General features: G+C 40.2%; 1 protein-coding gene across 4 annotated transcripts in view; it reads left to right on the top strand.

Moving 5' to 3' along the window:
• Positions 1-16669, top strand: part of LOC129827593 (cGMP-dependent protein kinase 1-like) — a 190160-nt gene that overhangs the window by 120884 nt on the left and 52607 nt on the right. For all 4 annotated transcript variants that reach the window (XM_055888787.1, XM_055888871.1, XM_055888703.1 and 1 more), the window contains exons 4-5: positions 7787-7892; positions 14990-15053. In XM_055888787.1, coding sequence (XP_055744762.1) covers positions 7787-7892; positions 14990-15053 — 170 coding nt within the window. The remainder of the gene's footprint in view (positions 1-7786; positions 7893-14989; positions 15054-16669) is intronic.

Here is a 16669-nt window from a genome sequence, read left to right as displayed (position 1 = left end):
GTGCCAATATATTGACAGTACTGAAGAATTTCTTCTCTAGTGGAATCAAATGTGATGCCTTTCATGCCTTTTTTTGATCAAATCATTAATAACGAGATAAATCCTGTAACTCAAAAATAATCTCTTGGATATTGCTAAATCGTCTTTATGGAGTCAGACGTTTTAATAGGATACTTGTATAGTCTTATTATGGGTGGTAATATATCTTACGTATAATTCGGCTTATATTAGATTCCCAGATATACAGTTGAAGTCGGAAGTTTACATACACCTTAGCCAAATACATTTAAACTCAGTTTCCACAATTCCTGACATTTAATCCGAGTAAAAATTCCCTGTCGTATATCAGTTAGGATCACCGCTTTATTTTAAGAATGTGAAATGTCAGAATAATAGTAGAGAGAATGATTTATTTCAGCTTTTATTTCTTTCATCACATTCCCAGTGGGTCAGAAGTTTGCATACACTCAATTAGTATTTGGTAGCATTGCCTTTATATTGTTTAACTTGGGTCAAACGTTTCAGGTAGACTTCCACAAGCGTCCCAGAATAAGTTGGGTGAATTTTGGCCCATTCCTCCTCACAGAGCTGGTGTAACGGAGTCAGGTTTGTAGGCCTCCTTGCTTTCACACGCTTTTTCAGTTCTGCCCACATATTTTCTATAGGATTGAGGTCAGGGCTTTGTGATGGCTACTCCAATACCTTGACTTTGTTGTCCTTAAGTCATTTTGCCACAATTTTGGAAGTGTGTTTGGGGTTGTTGTCCATTTTTGGAAGACGCATTTGCGTCCAAGCTTTAACTTCCTGACTGATGTCTTGAGATGTTGCTTCAATATATCCACATCATTTTCCTCCTAATGATTCCATCTATTTTGTGAAGTGCACCAGTCCCTCCTGCAGAAAAGCACCCCCACAACATGATGCGGCCACCCCCGTGCTTCAAAGATGGGATGGTGTTCTTCGACTTGCAAGCCTCCCCCTTTTTCCTCCAAACATAATGATGGTCATTATTGCCAAAGAGTTCTATTTTTGTTTCATCAGACCAGAGGATATTTCCCCAAAAAGTACGATCCTTGTCCCCATGTGCAGTTGCAAACCGTAGTCTGGCTTCTTCCTTGCTGAGCAGCCTATCAGGTTATGTCGATATAGGACTCGTTTTACTGTGGATATAGATAATTTTGTGCCTGTTTCCTCCAGCATCTTCACAAGGTGCTTTGCTGTTGTTCTGGGATTGATATGCACTTTTCGCACCAAAGTACGTTCATCACTAGGAGACAGAACCCGTCTCCTTCCTGAGCGGTGTGACGGCTGCGTGGTCCCATGGTGTTCATACTTGCGTACTATTGTTTGTGCAGATGAACATGGTACCTTCAGACGTTTGGAAATTGCTCCCAAGGATGAACCAGACTTTTAGAGTTCTACAGTTCTTTTTCTGAGGTCTTGGCTGATTTCTTTTGATTTCCCATGATGTCAAGCAAAGAGGCACTGAGTTTGAAGGTAGGCCTTGAAATACATCCATAGGTACACCTCCAATTGAATCAAATGATGTCAATTAGCTTATCAGAAGCGTCTAAAGCTATGACATCATTTTCTGGAATTTTCCATGCTGTTTAAAGGCAAAGTCAACGTAGTGGATGTAAACTTCTGACCCACTGGAATTGTGATACAGTGAATTATAAGTGAAATAATCTGTCTGTAAACAATTGTTAGAAACATTACTTGTCATGCACAAAGTAGATATCCTAACCTACTTGCCAAAACTATAGTTTGTTAACAAGAAATTTGTGGTGTGGTTGAAAAACGAGTTTTAATGACTCCAACCTATGTGTATATAAACTTCCGACTTCAACTGTAGCCCCAAAAAGGGTTGTAACCATGACAAACTTTTTTTGGTGATATATAGAACCTTTTTTAATAGTTCTTTAAAGAACCTCAGGAGATGGTTCTTTATAGCACCATAGAGGTTCCATTTAGAATCTTCAAAAAAGGTTCCATATAGAACAAAAAAGTGTTCCGCTATGGTTACGAGCCGAAGAACCCTTATTTGGCACTATACAGAACCATTTGTTTTTAGTGTGTAGGACAATACAGCTCTGTCTCATCCAAAGTAAGGCACAGTATTAGCATATCCAGGACCTTTACATCATTTTATTCAAATTCCAAATTCCTTAATTTTGAAATGTTACCATATTTGTTGTAAATAAAGATATGCCGTAATAGAGAAAGTATCTAACTAATAAACATAAATGATGAACTTACACATCGAGGGATTTTGCTACTAGCAAACAGTCACATTTACCATAAACAATGCAGTAAGTCTGATGGAGCATCTTGCAAAGCCTTGTCTTGTCATGGACCCTGTCACACTGCGAGGGTCCAAGGGAAGTCCTAACGTCTTCATCTAATAATAATAACTTGGGATATTCCCTCAAAATGTGTTGAACTTTCACATGATACCTTATATTCCCATCCCTGTACCGTAGTAATAAATAATGAATGGTGAAATGGAATGTCCTATTCCTCCTCCGTCGCCCCTGTCATCCAGTCTAAGACTCCTTCATCTGTGTAGCACAGACGATGACCCATTATAGGGAATCAATTTGGGTTCACTGACAAGATCCAACACAGCGGTCATTGTGGGTGTGTAGGAGTTTAGTATCTCTCTTTGCACTCGCTGTGCTAAATAATGATGATGATTTGAGAATATACCCTTTAAGAAAAGTCTATTTTTTCAAACTTGCTAACTGATGCTTTGCCATGGAAAACATACAGGGGAATGGTAATCATGGGTAGACATTGGTGGTGGTGGTATGAATGGTAATCATGGGTAGACATTGGTGGTGGTGGTATGAATGGTAATCATGGGTAGACATCCGTGGTGGTGGCATGAATGGTAATCATGGGTAGACATGGTGGTGGTGGTATGAATGGTAATCATGGGTAGACATCCGTGGTGGTGGCATGAATGGTAATCATGGGTAGACATTGGTGGTGGTGGTATGAATGGTAATCATGGGTAGACATTGGTGGTGGTGGTATGAATGGTAATCATGGGTAGACATGGTGGTGGTGGTATGAATGGTAATCATGGGTAGACATTGGTGGTGGTTGTATGAATGGTAATCATGGGTAGACATCCGTGGTGGTGGTATGAATGGTAATCCTGGGTAGACATCAGTGGTGGTGGTATGAATGGTAATCATGGGTAGACATCCGTGGTGGTGGTATGAATGGTAATCCTGGGTAGACATTGGTGGTGGTGGTATGAATGGTAATCATGGGTAGACATGGTGGTGGTGGTATGAATGGTTATCATGGGTAGACATTGGTGGTGGTGGTATGAATGGTAATCATGGGTAGACATCCGTGGTGGTGGTGGTATGAATGGTAATCATGGGTAGACATGGTGGTTGTGGTATAAATGGTAATCATGGGTAGACATCAGTGGTGGTGGTATGAATGGTAATCATGGGTAGACATCCGTGGTGGTGGTGGTATGAATGGTAATCATGGGTAGAAATTGGTGGTGGTGGTATAAATGGTAATCATGGGTAGACATCAGTGGTGGTGGTATGAATGGTAATCATGGGTAGACATCAGTGGTGGTATGAATGGTAATCATGGGTAGACATTGGTGGTGGTGGTATAAATGGTAATCATGGGTAGACATTAGTGGTGGTGGTATGAATGGTAATCATGGGTAGACATCAGTGGTGGTGGTATGAATGGTAATCATGGGTAGACATGGTGGTGGTGGTATGAATGGTTATCATGGGTAGACATTGGTGGTGGTGGTATGAATGGTAATCATGGGTAGACATCAGTGGTGGTGGTGGTATGAATGGTAATCATGGGTAGACATGGTGGTGGTGGTATAAATGGTAATCATGGGTAGACATCAGTGGTGGTGGTATAAATGGTAATCATGGGTAGACATCAGTGGTGGTGGTATGAATGGTAATCATGGGTAGACATCCGTGGTGGTGGTGGTATGAATGGTAATCATGGGTAGACATCCGTGGTGGTGGTGGTATGAATGGTAATCATGGGTAGACATCCGTGGTGGTGGTGGTATGAAATCTAATCATGGGTAGACATGGTGGTGGTGGTATAAATGGTAATCATGGGTAGACATTGGTGGTGGTGGTATAAATGGTAATCATGGGTAGACATGGTGGTGGTGGTATAAATGGTAATCATGGGTAGACATTGGTGGTGGTGGTATAAATGGTAATCATGGGTAGACATCAGTGGTGGTGGTATGAATGGTAATCATGGGTAGATATCAGTGGAGGTGGTATGAATGGTAATCATGGGTAGACATCAGTGGTGGTGGTATGAATGGTAATCATGGGTAGACATGGTGGTGGTGGTATGAATGGTAATCATGGGTAGATATCAGTGGTGGTGGTATGAATGGTAATCATGGGTAGACATGGTGGTGGTGGTATGAATGGTAATCATGGGTAGACATCAGTGGTGGTGGTATGAATGGTAATCATGGGTAGACATCAGTGGAGGTGGTTTGAATGGTAATCATGGGTAGACATGGTGGTGGTGGTATGAATGGTAATCATGGGTAGACATGGTGGTGGTGGTGGTATGAATGGTAATCATGGGTAGACATTGGTGGTGTTGGTATGAATGGTAATCATGGGTAGACATTGGTGGTGGTGGTATGAATGGTAATCATGGGTAGACATGGTGGTGGTTGTATGAATGGTAATCATGGGTAGACATGGTGGTGGTGGTATGAATGGTAATCATGGGTAGACATTGGTGGTGGTGGTATGAATGGTAATCATGGGTAGACATTGGTGGTGGTGGTATGAATGGTAATCATGGGTAGATATTGGTGGTGGTGGTATAAATGGTAATCTTGGGTAGACATGGTGGTGGTTGTATGAATGGTAATCATGGGTAGACATGGTGGTGGTGGTATGAATGGTAATCATGGGTAGACATTGGTGGTTGTATGAATGGTAATCATGGGTAGACATGGTGGTGGTGGTATGAATGGTAATCATGGGTAGACATTGGTGGTTGTATGAATGGTAATCATGGGTAGACATGGTGGTGGTGGTATGAATGGTTATCATGGGTAGACATTGGTGGTGGTGGTATAAATGGTAATCATGGGTAGACATCAGTGGTGGTGGTATGAATGGTAATCATGGGTTGACATCCGTGGTGGTGGTGGTGGTATGAATGGTAATCATGGGTAGACATCCGTGGTGGTGGTGGTATGAATGGTAATCATGGGTAGACATGGTGGTGGTGGTATAAATGGTAATCATGGGTAGACATTGGTGGTGGTGGTATGAATGGTAATCGTGGGTAGACATGGTGGTGGTGGTATGAATGGTAATCATGGGTAGACATCCGTGGTGGTGGTGGTATGAATGTTAATCATGGGTAGACATCCGTGGTGGTGGTATGAATGTTAATCATGGGTAGACATGGTGGTGGTGGTATGAATGGTAATCATGGGTAGACATCCGTGGTGGTGGTATGAATGGTTATCATGGGTAGACATTGGTGATGGTGGTATGAATGGTAATCATGGGTAGACATTGGTGGTGGTGGTATGAATGGTAATCATGGGTAGACATGGTGGTGGTGGTATGAATGGTAATCATGGGTAGACATCAGTGGTGGTGGTATGAATGGTAATCATGGGTAGATATCAGTGGAGGTGGTATGAATGGTAATCATGGGTAGACATCAGTGGTGGTGGTATGAATGGTAATCATGGGTAGACATGGTGGTGGTGGTATGAATGGTAATCATGGGTAGATATCAGTGGTGGTGGTATGAATGGTAATCATGGGTAGACATGGTGGTGGTGGTATGAATGGTAATCATGGGTAGACATCAGTGGTGGTGGTTTGAATGGTAATCATGGGTAGACATGGTGGTGGTGGTATGAATGGTAATCATGGGTAGACATTGGTGGTGGTGGTATGAATGGTAATCATGGGTAGACATTGGTGGTGGTGGTATGAATGGTAATCAAGGGTAGACATGGTGGTGGTGGTATGAATGGTAATCATGGGTAGACATGGTGGTGGTGGTATGAATGGTAATCATGGGTAGACATTGGTGGTGGTGGTATGAATGGTAATCATGGGTAGACATTGGTGGTGGTGGTATGAATGGTAATCAAGGGTAGACATGGTGGTGGTGGTATGAATGGTAATCATGGGTAGACATGGTGGTGGTGGTATGAATGGTAATCATGGGTAGACATTGGTGGTGGTGGTATGAATGGTAATCATGGGTAGACATTGGTGGTTGTATGAATGGTAATCTTGGGTAGACATTGGTGGTGGTGGTATGAATGGTAATCATGGGTAGACATGGTGGTGGTGGTATGAATGGTTATCATGGGTAGACATCAGTGGTGGTGGTATGAATGGTAATCATGGGTAGACATTGGTGGTGGTGGTATGAATAGTAATCATGGGTAGACATCGGTGGTGGTGGTATGAATGGTAATCATGGGTAGACATTGGTGGTGGTGGTATGAATAGTAATCATGGGTAGACATGGTGGTGGTGGTATGAATGGTAATCATGGGTAGACATGGTGGTGGTGGTATGAATGGTAATCATGGGTAGACATCCGTGGTGGTGGTATGAATGGTAATCATGGGTAGACATCCGTGGTGGTGGTATGAATGGTAATCATGGGTAGACATGGTGGTGGATGTATGAATGGTAATCATGGGTAGACATGGTGGTGGTGGTATGAATGGTAATCATGGGTAGACATTGGTGGTGGTGGTATGAATGGTAATCATGGGTAGACATTGGTGGTGGTGGTATGAATGGTAATCATGGGTAGACATCAGTGGTGGTGGTATGAATGGTAATCATGGGTAGACATCAGTGGTGGTGGTATGAATGGTAATCATGGGTAGACATTGGTGGTGGTGGTATGAATGGTAATCATGGGTAGACATCCGTGGTGGTATGAATGGTAATCATGGGTAGACATCAGTGGTGGTATAAATGGTAATCATGGGTAGACATCCGTGGTGGTGGTATGAATGGTAATCATGGGTAGACATCTGTGGTGGTGGTATGAATGGTAATCATGGGTAGACATGGTGGTGGTGGTATGAATGGTAATCATGGGTAGACATCCGTGGTGGTGGTATGAATGGTAATCATGGGTAGACATTGGTGGTGGTGGTATGAATGGTAATCATGGGTAGACATCTGTGGTGGTGGTATGAATGGTAATCATGGGTAGACATCTGTGGTGGTGGTATAAATGGTAATCATGGGTAGACATTGGTGGTGGTGGTATGAATGGTAATCATGGTTAGACATTGGTGGTGGTGGTATGAAGGATTATTGCTCCGGTTCCAAATGACTTGACTTGGATTAAACCACAGGAGTTGCCATGGATACTGTATGACTGATGATCTGCATAGCAGATTCGGTGATACAATGATACACTCTTAGAAAAAAGGGTTCCAAAAGGGTTTTTCGGCGTTCCCCGTAGAATAACCCTTTTGGGTTCCAGGTAGAATCCTCTGTGGAAAGGCTTCCACAGTACATGGGGACAGCCGAATAACTCTTTTAGATTCCCCCTTTGTTCTAAGAGTGTATGAGTGTACTGCACAGGTTTTTAATTAGATTTACATTTCAAAATGGTATTGATTAAATGTTATATTGTCCGTTTCTTGATATTCTGTCATTATATAAGACTGTTCCATCCTGTGATCTAACAGTCGTTATTTTCTCGGTCTAATGTATTTTTGTTGTCTCTTCCTCAGCCCTCACTAATGTGAAGTTATGGGCCATCGACCGCCAGTGTTTCCAGACCATTATGATGAGGACAGGCCTCATCAAACATGCCGAATATATGGAGTTTCTAAAGAGGTGGGCTCCTCTCTCTCTCTATCTCTCTCTTTCTCTCTCTCTCTCTGTCCTCCACCTCCCTTAAGATGCCATTCGAGCGAGGGCTGTGGTTTGAGTGACAGTCTCTGACAGTCACAGAATCACCTTCCCCCTCTTCCCTTTCCCTGTCACTGATGTCTGTGTTCAACAAAGACACTTGCTGGATGCATGTTCAAATGAGGATCAGGTGATTGGACACTTCAGGTATTTTACACTAAATTAATTTATTACCACTTGGTGATATTAAATCACCAGTTTATTGATCATTATCACACTATGCCCTTTTTCTGTTTACACAGCTGAGTGTAATCCAGCGTTTAATTTTTCAGCTCCAGACCTGACGATTTCTATCTTAAAACCTGTTTTTTGTGTTTAATATACAGTATAATACTGTAGGTTCACTAGTGGGGTTTTTGCTCTAAAACCAACAAACATTTGACGTCCCAGACGAATAGATGTACACTTATTTGAGCCAGACAAATAGATTTACACTTATATGAGCCAGACCAATAGATTTACACTTATATGAGCCATTTGTGTGTACTCTGACTAGAAGGTCATGTTGAAATACAGTAGCCTCCTCCAGAAAAGGTTGGATCATGATTAAATTCCCCCATTCTGAGCAGGCAAACCCTCAGGATGCCGGAACAATAACAAAGGACATCGTCATCCCCGAATGAAGATTTCCCACCCAGTGATCAACTGTAGTGATTCAGATGGAAACATCTGTTTGACCACAAATACTCATTCAACACACGTCCTCAAGTACAGTACTGATCTGCATACACAGAGCCTTTAGCATGCCTTCTGTGATTTCTCAATGACTGTGTAAGTGGTTGGAACTGGAGTTTCCTCCAGTCTCCACTACTGAAATAGATCATCGAGGAAGACCGAGGAGAATGTTGCATTGACAGCATCTCTCCTCCCGGAGGCCCTGCTGTTGCCCTTTATTGCAAGGACCCGATGATGTCACACGCAGGAAATGATGAAATTGATTTGGATGAAGTCAGCTTTTAGTGTTAACATAAGATGCATTTCTCCCCATGCATTGGCAGCTACAGCCAGCTGGTGCACGTTTACATTTGAGTAATTTAGCAGATGCTTTTAACCAGAGCGACTAACAAGAGCACTTAGGGTTTAGTGCCTTGCTCAAGTGTTCATGGCTTTTATGTCATAATATTTGAGAAGTAGCTTCTGACAGTTCTTATCTTCAATACAGAATGTCAAATATCAAACACATCAATTACATTTCTAAAGGAGTAGTTCCCCTGGTAACAAGCTACAGTGGTTCCATAGTAGCAAAGAGACTTGGATGTTGTCAAACTGCCAGATTTTGTGTGTGTGTGTGTGTGTGTGTGTGTGTGTGTGTGTGTGTGTGTGTGTGTGTGTGTGTGTGTGTGTGTGTGTGTGTGTGTGTGTGTGTGTGTGTGTGTTCCTGCATGTTTGTGTGTGTGTGTGTGTGTGTGTGTGTTCCTGCATGTTTGTGTGTGTGTGCGTTTCCGTGAATGTGTGTGTGAATGAGCTCTCTCTCACTGAGGAGAGAGCATGCCAGAGGTATGTAAACATCTCCTTCCTGAAACGCTTAGTATGATTGGCAGCTGCTCTAAAGCCCAACCTTAAATTTAAACCCTGAGCCATGATGGCTTGCTACTGGCTTACGACTGACTTACTACTGGTTTAATACTGGCTTACTACTGGTTTACTACTGGTTTAATACTGACTTACTACTGGTTTACTACGGGTGTGCTATTGGTTTAATACTGACTTAATACTGGTTTACTATTGGTTTAATACTGGTTTAATACTGACTTACTAATGACTTACTACTGGTTTAATACTGACTTACTACTGGTTCACTACTCGTTTAATACTGGTTTAATACTGACTTACTACTGGTTTACTACCGATTTACTACTGGTTTAATACTGAGTTACTACTGTTTACTACTGGTTTATTACTGACTTACTACTGGTTTAATACTGACTTACTACTGGTTTAATAGTGGTTTAATACTGACTTACTACTGGTTTATTACTGACTTACTACTGGTTTAATACTGAGTTACTACTGGTTTATTACTGACTTATTACTGGTTTATTACTGAGTTACTACTGTTTACAACTGTTTTATTACTGGCTTACTACTGGTTTAATACTGACTTACTACTGTTTACTACTGGTTTATTACTGACTTACTACTGGTTTAATACTGACTTACTACTGGTTTAATAGTGGTTTAATACTGACTTACTACTGGTTTATTACTGACTTACTACTGGTTTAATACTGAGTTACTACTGGTTTATTACTGAGTTACTACTGGTTTAATACTGACTTACTACTGGTTTAATACTGACTTACTACTGGTTTAATACTGACTTACTACTGGTTTAATACTGAGTTACTACTGGTTTATTACTGAGTTACTACTGGTTTATTACTGACTTACAACTGGTTTAATACTGAGTTACTACTGGTTTATTACTGACTTATTACTGGTTTAATACTGACTTACTACTGGTTTAATAGTGGTTTATTACTGACTTACTACTGGTTTAATACTGAGTTACTACTGGTTTATTACTGACTTACTACTGGTTTATTACTGAGTTACTACTGGTTTATTACTGACTTACTACTGGTTTAATACTGACTTACTACTGGTTTAATACTGAGTTACTACTGGTTTATTACTGAGTTACTACTGGTTTATTACTGACTTACAACTGGTTTAATACTGAGTTACTACTGGTTTATTACTGACTTATTACTGGTTTAATACTGACTTACAACTGGTTTAATACTGACTTACTACTGGTTTAATACTGACTTACTACGGTTTACTACTGGCTTACTACTGGTTTACTACTGGTTTAATACTGAGTTACTACTGGTTTATTACTGACTTACTACTGGTTTAATACTGAGTTACTACTGTTTACAACTGGTTTATTACTGACTTACTACTGTTTACTACTGGTTTAATACTGACTTACTACTGTTTACAACTGGTTTATTACTGACTTACTACTGTTTACTACTGGTTTAAGACTGACTTACTACTGGTTTATTACTGACTTACTACTGGTTTAATACTGAGTTACTACTGGTTTAATACTGACTTACTACTGTTTACAACTGGTTTATTACTGACTTACTACTGTTTACTACTGGTTTAATACTGACTTACTACTGGTTTACTACTGGTTTAATACTGAGTTACTACTGGTTTATTACTGACTTACTACTGGTTTAATACTGAGTTACTACTGGTTTAATACTGACTTACTACTGTTTACAACTGGTTTATTACTGACTTACTACTGTTTACTACTGGTTTAAGACTGACTTACTACTGGTTTACTACTGGTTTAATACTGGTTTAATACTGACTACTGCACACAATTTCCCACTTCAGATGATGCTGGTGTTAGAGAGGGGGTTTAAGACAGACAAGAATTGGTTGCCTCTTATGGAAAAACCACATGATTTTACATGTGGAAAATCCCATGATTTCACGTGACATTTCCACGTTTTGTACATGTTCTTCTTTTTTTTCATTTTATTCAACTGTTACCATGCACCTGCAAAAAAGATAGCTCAGATGTACGAGTGCCTTTTGAATTTTGAATTACAAGTTTTGCACATGTGAAATCATAAGCTTTTACATGTGGATTACATTTTTCACATGAGATTTCACAAGTAATGCCCTGCAAACAAAAATGTTGTCTTTATGATACACACACTGTACTATTAAAATACAGTTTTTCAACTTTCATATTTGACACACTTTGACCTACATGCTTACATTGTGGTTTATTTATGCAGTAATTATTATTCAGCATGTCCTTACCTGGGATTTAGAATAGTCAGAATAACTGATAACTAAAATAGCAGTGCAGGATGGCACTCTTTTGTTATGTGCAAAATAGTGCACACTGTTGGACAGTTTGGTTCCTGGTGTACAAAAAGGTCAAAGGTACAGGTAAGGTACCTTCAGAGTTACACACAGGAACTCACATCAGTACCTTTTAGGGTACATGTGCCCGTAATCTATTATAATGGTACATTTTTCTACCCAATATATATATATATATAATGCTGCGTTCGTAACCATGTGGGAGGTGGAAATTTAGCAGTTGTGAAGTCGTAAATACCACTTGCATTTACTGTATGTACTTTGAACTCGTTGAGAAACTCCAATTGGCGAATGGCCAACAAGCTGCGTCAACCATAAACACATGATGGAGTTCAAAAACCATACTAATAGATTGCTTTTCATAAATAATGTTTTGTTATTACATTTAACTTCCGAAAATGCTGTTATCGAGGTAATTTCCTTAATAGGTGATGTCAGAGGTCAGCATGTGGGAGAAGTCGGAGCTCAGGGATGATAGATGCATTCCCCACTATTAATTACCAGTTGGAAGGCCGTTCAAGTGGATTTTTCCCAGGCGTATGTGGTAAATTCCCACTCCCCACTTGGTTACGAATGCAGGATTAGGTATCCTTACTGCGCTTTGAAATGTAGGTGGAGGCAATGTGCTGGCGGGGACTCATTAGCATATTTGGGGGCATGGTCTAAAACTGTAATTGGAAATGTTGAACACGTTTATGTGCTTTTATGGTTATGTTAAAGAAGGTTCAGCATCTCTTTTGACACTGTCAGTTTTGCAATTTTAGTAAGCAGTTGTGACACGCAAGAGCTGCACTGTTTAGAGGTTTTTGTGCATATTCCAAAAGCTTAATGGGAGCTGGTTCACAGGAAGTTAATGTTCAACTTCCAATAACTTGCTATCAACCGGTTGCAAGTGGGTTTTAGTAAATTTCACAGTAATTGGCAAACATTTCTGAAAACCTGTTTTTGCTTTGTCATTATTGCGTATTGTGAGAAGATTGATGAGGAAAAAAACGATTTAATACATTCTAGAATAAGGCTGTAATGTAACAAAGTGCAAAAAGTCAAGGGGTTTGAATACTTTCCAAATGCACTGTATATTTTAAAGTGGGGTGATGATCGTACCTTATATTTAAAATATTGGGTAGAAAAATCTCCTATAACTACAGGTACTGAACTGGACCATGTGAGTTTATATGTGTAGCTGTTTAGTGTACCTTTGACAATTTTGTACCCCAGGGAACAACACTGTACCCTAACCATACTCTTAATTTTTAAGAGTGTGCTACAAAAACATAAACGCAACATGTAAAGTGTTGGTCCCATGTTTCATGAGCTGAAATAAAATATCCCAGACATTTTCCATATGCACAAAATGCTTATTTCTCTCAAATGTTGTGCACAAATTAGTTTACATCTCTGTTAGTGAGAATTTCTCCTTTGCTGCCTGACAGGTGTGGCATATCAAGAAGCTGATTAAACAGCATGATTATTACACAGGTGCACCTTGTGCTGGGGACAATAAAAGGCCATTCTAAAATGTGCAGTTTTGTCACACAGATGTCTCAAGTTTTGAGGGAGTGTGGAATTGGCATCTAAACAGTGCAGCTCTTGAGTGTTAATTTCTCTACCATAAGCTGCCTCGAACGTCGTTTTAGAGAATTTGGCAGTACGTTCAACCGGCCTCATGAACTGTAACTCGGTAACAGTTTTGAAGTTGTTGCATTTATATTTTTGTTCAGTATGGTTCCAACCAATCAGTTTGAACCTGGAAGCGCTGCAGCAACATTGATGCTCTCCCAACCAAGTGGTTGTGAATTCTAACCCCAAAGAATTATTGTATACTTTAAATCAACTGTCTTTGAGCACTGCTAGTTTTACGTTGTTACATTGGTGGTGACAATTGTACAGTTATTTACTTGATTCTGGGCAGCTTTGATCAAAGAGCAGATCCGCTCTTGCCAATAAGTCTGTGGCCATATCTCTTTCCCGCTCACGGATCTGGTGGTGTAGCTGCATTGTAACAGGACATTACAGGTTGGTAGTGAGCAAGGGGTTATTAGTTCAATCCTATTAAAATGTTGTTCACTGTTCAAAATTATACAAGATTTTACTGTAATTTAAATCAGAATACAGCAGCATACTGTCATTTTATAGAAATAACACCTTCAAGTTGTTGTATATATTTACCGTATTTTTACTGCAACTTTAGGCAAAGTGCAGAAATGTGTTCTTGACAATAAATATATAGCCAATCTCCATGATGTCCATAGACCTGGTGGCTCAGCAAGAACTTCAGGTTGCTAGAAATTAAGAGGTTATGAGTTCAAATCCCAATTGAGGTTGAATCCAAAGTATTCAGCATGTTGTCCATTAACACCTTCATTTAGCTGTAAAAATACAGTAGTTAGTTGTAGATTTACTGTGTTTTCACCAAAGCTAAAAATTCTGAGAACAACTAAAAATGTCCCTGGAACCAACTGGGAACTAGACAAAACCTGCAGGGGACCATGACTGTTTAAATTGAATTCATGTAAATTGTTCCTTTTTAAAGTAAAGTATTCTAAACAACATTTTACCCCTCGGGTTTCACATGTGCTCAAATGTAATTTCATGTTATCACGTGTTGAAATGTTGCATCCCCATGTTGTCATATTTATTTCACATTCATTTCACATGATATCATGTTCTCACATGTGGAGTTTTATGTTAGCATATGTTGCTTTATATGTTGTTACGTGATCACATGAAATCACATGTGGATGTGGTTTTTCCATAAGGGTGCTGCCACAGCTGTGTCTATGTACGTACATTATGTGGTCTTACCTGGTGTGTTTTTTTCTCCCTCCCTGTAATCAGTCATACAGACTCCACTCTGTCATGTAACTTGCTGTGCTGTTTTTTACATAAATGCTGCATAGATGCTCTGCTAGCGCAGTGTGTATTTTGGCTTACTTACTGAGATAGATAGCAGAACGACAGAAAACAGAGAGAATATTGATGATGTGTGATTTATGTGAATAAACAGTGTTTATCGCTGTGGTGGGCGATGCTTTGCAAGTCATGAAGCTCCACATTACCTAGTACTGTCAACCAGCCAGGAACAGCATGAACTGTTGGCTTCACCTTGTGTCTGAAGGCTCCAAAACAGCTAACTCTCACTCTCTCCCTCTCTCCAACAGTGTTCCAACATTCCAAGGCCTTTCAGAAGAAATACTAAGCAAGCTTGCTGACGTGATGGAAGAGGTGAGTTTCCTAAGTGTCCTGGTGGAACTTGGTAAAGTTACCTCGATTTAAAAGGGTTGTGGCAATGGGTGCTGATGAGTTTACGTCTGTTTCATTGACTGTAATTGAGCAATTTATTTACATTTCCCTAAATTATGAACCATATCATTACATGATGAAGAGTTGATTGCCTTGATAAATCGTAATGATTATTATACTGTTGGTATTCACATTTTAAAAGAGGTTTCTCTGGAAATGTAACTAAGCTGCAATGTGTAGTCATTGCAATCTTCATAGTAGTGGAAGTCCATTTCAGGTCTCCTGTCCTGGTCTGACAGAGCTATTTTGAATTGATTTGAGTTCTTATCTGTAGTCAATAACTCACCAGACACAACCTGAGGTAAAACTCACTGTGACAACCTCTGAGCTAACTCTGCCTGCAATACAGTCTCTGTAAATTTCAGTCTAGAGAGTAGACATCAGAATTGGCGTTTTTTTCGTCATGCATCTTGTTCTGAAGGCAGCTCTGCAGAGTGGTCACTATCTGGCACAGCCACAAAGTCATACAATTTGATTTTAAACCTAACCATAACCATAACCTTAACCACACTGCTAACCCTAATGCCTAATCCTAACCTTAAATTAAGTCCATACATTTTATAGCCAATTTGGACTTTGCAGTTGGCCGATCTAGCGGAAATCTCTCAGTTCTGCCTCCGAGGCAAGACTCAATACAATAAACGTCCACCTGCGAGATTTTCATGACCAAGAATAACAGTAAACTAGACTATAACCAGGGCCCAGACGTATTCCTAGTCTTGTCACATGGTCAGAAAAACCATTCTGGCTCTGATCAGAATATTACAATAAACAGTGTCGTCTTTGTGGTCTATGAGTGAGAGGGAGCAATTACAGGTGTAATCACATCCTCAGAGCAGATTGCTAATCATCTTATTATTCATTGGCATGCAGATGTTTCCCAAAACGGTGTTACGGGGGTCCTTAGGATCACTTGAGAAACGCAGACATATTACATTAAGTCTCGACAGTCCTTCACCTCCTACATTTTATGCTTGTTTATTTCCAGCAAGAATCTCTCTGCTGTTCCAAGTTAATTAGATGACTTGACCTCCAGTATAACTGGTTTCCAAAGAACATTTGGTCATTAAAACGAGAACAATATAATTCTGGCAGACTGTCTCTATCATAGTCAACTTAACCCCTTACAGAACAATAATAGAATAACATGCAAAGGGAAAACATACGTCTTAGTTATGATTCCTCTGATTAAACAGTATTTGGTCACATCACACCAAATCCAATCCATAGTGGCGTATAGTTTCAGATGAATAAAACTAGAATTTATATTTTATTTCTATGTTCAGACCCAGAATGCCCCACTGACTACCAGGGCACTATCAGTCTGACTCTGTTCGCTGAATGACTGATATAAAACATGAGGGAAAACACAGAATGTTCAAACAGTTGAGGGGGGCTGGTGATGGATATGCTGCCATTCAGTGTGGTGTAGGTGAGATCACTGCCCATGTGTCTTTGCATGTTGTTCGCGTGTGTTGTGTGTGTGTGTCCATTCGTGCGTGTGTGTGATTGTGTGGGTACCTACCTGTATACATCGC

The sequence above is a fragment of the Salvelinus fontinalis genome, chromosome 1 (assembly GCF_029448725.1).
Source record: "Salvelinus fontinalis isolate EN_2023a chromosome 1, ASM2944872v1, whole genome shotgun sequence".
Classification (NCBI taxonomy): domain Eukaryota; kingdom Metazoa; phylum Chordata; class Actinopteri; order Salmoniformes; family Salmonidae; genus Salvelinus; species Salvelinus fontinalis.
The sequence above is the reverse complement of the archived record's forward strand: the minus strand, read 5'-3'. Positions and strand labels throughout refer to the sequence as shown.